Source organism: Cyprinodon variegatus, unplaced genomic scaffold (assembly GCF_000732505.1).
Source record: "Cyprinodon variegatus isolate N-32 unplaced genomic scaffold, C_variegatus-1.0 Scaffold65, whole genome shotgun sequence".
Taxonomy (NCBI): domain Eukaryota; kingdom Metazoa; phylum Chordata; class Actinopteri; order Cyprinodontiformes; family Cyprinodontidae; genus Cyprinodon; species Cyprinodon variegatus.
In genome coordinates this window covers 419,508-421,078 of record NW_015150518.1, presented here as the reverse complement: position 1 = coordinate 421,078, position 1,571 = coordinate 419,508, and the positions used below count along the sequence as shown (strand labels likewise).

Sequence of the window (1,571 nt, the reverse complement as noted above, 5' to 3'; positions counted from 1 at the left end):
TGAATCAGTTTGACTGGATGATCTGGTGAACTGTAAAGTGCCTTGAGATTACTTAATTAAATTGAAAATGATTTTAGCTGCTCTGTTGGGCTCTAAAATCCACAAACAAATGCAGTGCGGTTCAAAGACAATTAATAGCTTATAAATAAAGATTAATGTATGCATTGGAAATAATTTTCTGAATCTTATGAATATATAAATATTATGAGCTTGTTTGAAACATTACGTGTACGTGTGGATCACATATGTGAGTTTGTGAATATTGAGACTGATTTAGCTCCATATAAAACTGCTTAAATATTTCCCATCTCTTTTTTTGTTTGAATAATTTAATATATTTTAGCTTCTGATTGGCTGAAATATCTGCTTTGCTGGTGTCTCACCTGCGCCTCGTCTGTGTTTGGGAGCGGCAGGGTTCGAGGCGGTCGTCTCCTCACTGGTTTATCCTGATGAAAACCAATCAAACATGATTAGCTCCACCTCATGCAGCCTCTCTGTGGAACGTTTTAAACATTTTCCATTCTCTCTTATTGTTTGTTTGTGAAACTCACCTCTTGGTTCCCAGCAGGGCTGTTTGGCTGAGGAGCTGGGCCTTTGAACTTTCCTGCGAGTTCAGCCACAGAGCGGCGCGGCGGAGCCTCCTTCTGCAGGATGGAGGGTGAAACACAGGTAAACACCTGGTGAGAGTCTGTCCTGTTTAACTTATTGTTTCTTTGTATTAGTAGTTCTCAAACTGAGAGGGGGCATTATTGCAGGGGGGCGTAGTAGAAGTGAACTAAATACTTTTTAAAATAATAAATACTGAAGATAATGCTGAATTCTTGCAGACCTTAAAATAAACAGTAAACCACTTTAAAAGATGTAATGGCAGTAAGGTTTAATGTTGTTTGAACTGTCGAAAGGATTGGTTGGAGATTGGTTGGTTTGGGGCATAAAATCTTTCTTCACAGAAAGGGGGCCCACCAAGGAAAGTTTGAGAACCCCCTCCCTAGACCAAGCCAAAAAAAAACTACAAAAAACTACCAACAAAAGCTAATAAAAGATTGGTAAGTCATAACAATCACAAAGCTTAAATATCACTTAAGAGATGATCAAAAAAATTTTATCTTCAAGATGCAAAACAACCAGAAAATGAATAGAAAGAGTCAGAAAACGTCACAAAATGAGCAAAAAGAGAAAGATTTCAGCCATCTGATTTCTGTTTGGAGCTAAAATCCTGATTTTGGAACTTTTTCAGATTCAAGCAGGGTGGAACATCTGCTGATCTGCAACTGTGACCGTTCTGAAGCTTTTTACATTAGTACAATAATGGGATATTTTAAGCATTGACACTGTGTCTGGAGATTTGATTGGTTGGATGCTCCCTAATGGCCTTTGATGCAGACCACAGAAATTATATTAGTGGCTGAGATGCTGGAGCTTTCAATACTGCAGGAAAGGAAAAGAAAGAGAAGAGTCATAGAAAGTAAGGTTAACTCTGATGAAGCCTGAAGGATCCATGGGGCAGAGCTTTCACATAAAAACATTCCTCCTAAAAGGTTCTGATGTCTGAAAAAGACCCTCAGAATTCC

The 1,571-nt window shown here is 38.4% G+C and overlaps 1 protein-coding gene across 1 annotated transcript in view; it reads right to left on the bottom strand.

Moving 5' to 3' along the window:
• LOC107082894 (capZ-interacting protein-like) overlaps window positions 1-1,571 on the bottom strand; it is a gene marked incomplete at its 3' end in the record, with an annotated part of 17,398 nt that overhangs the window by 3,381 nt on the left and 12,446 nt on the right. The window contains exons 2-3 of the mRNA XM_015371792.1: window positions 552-644; window positions 384-446 (exon numbers count right to left, since the gene is read on the bottom strand). Coding sequence (XP_015227278.1) covers window positions 384-446; window positions 552-644 — 156 coding nt within the window. The remainder of the gene's footprint in view (window positions 1-383; window positions 447-551; window positions 645-1,571) is intronic.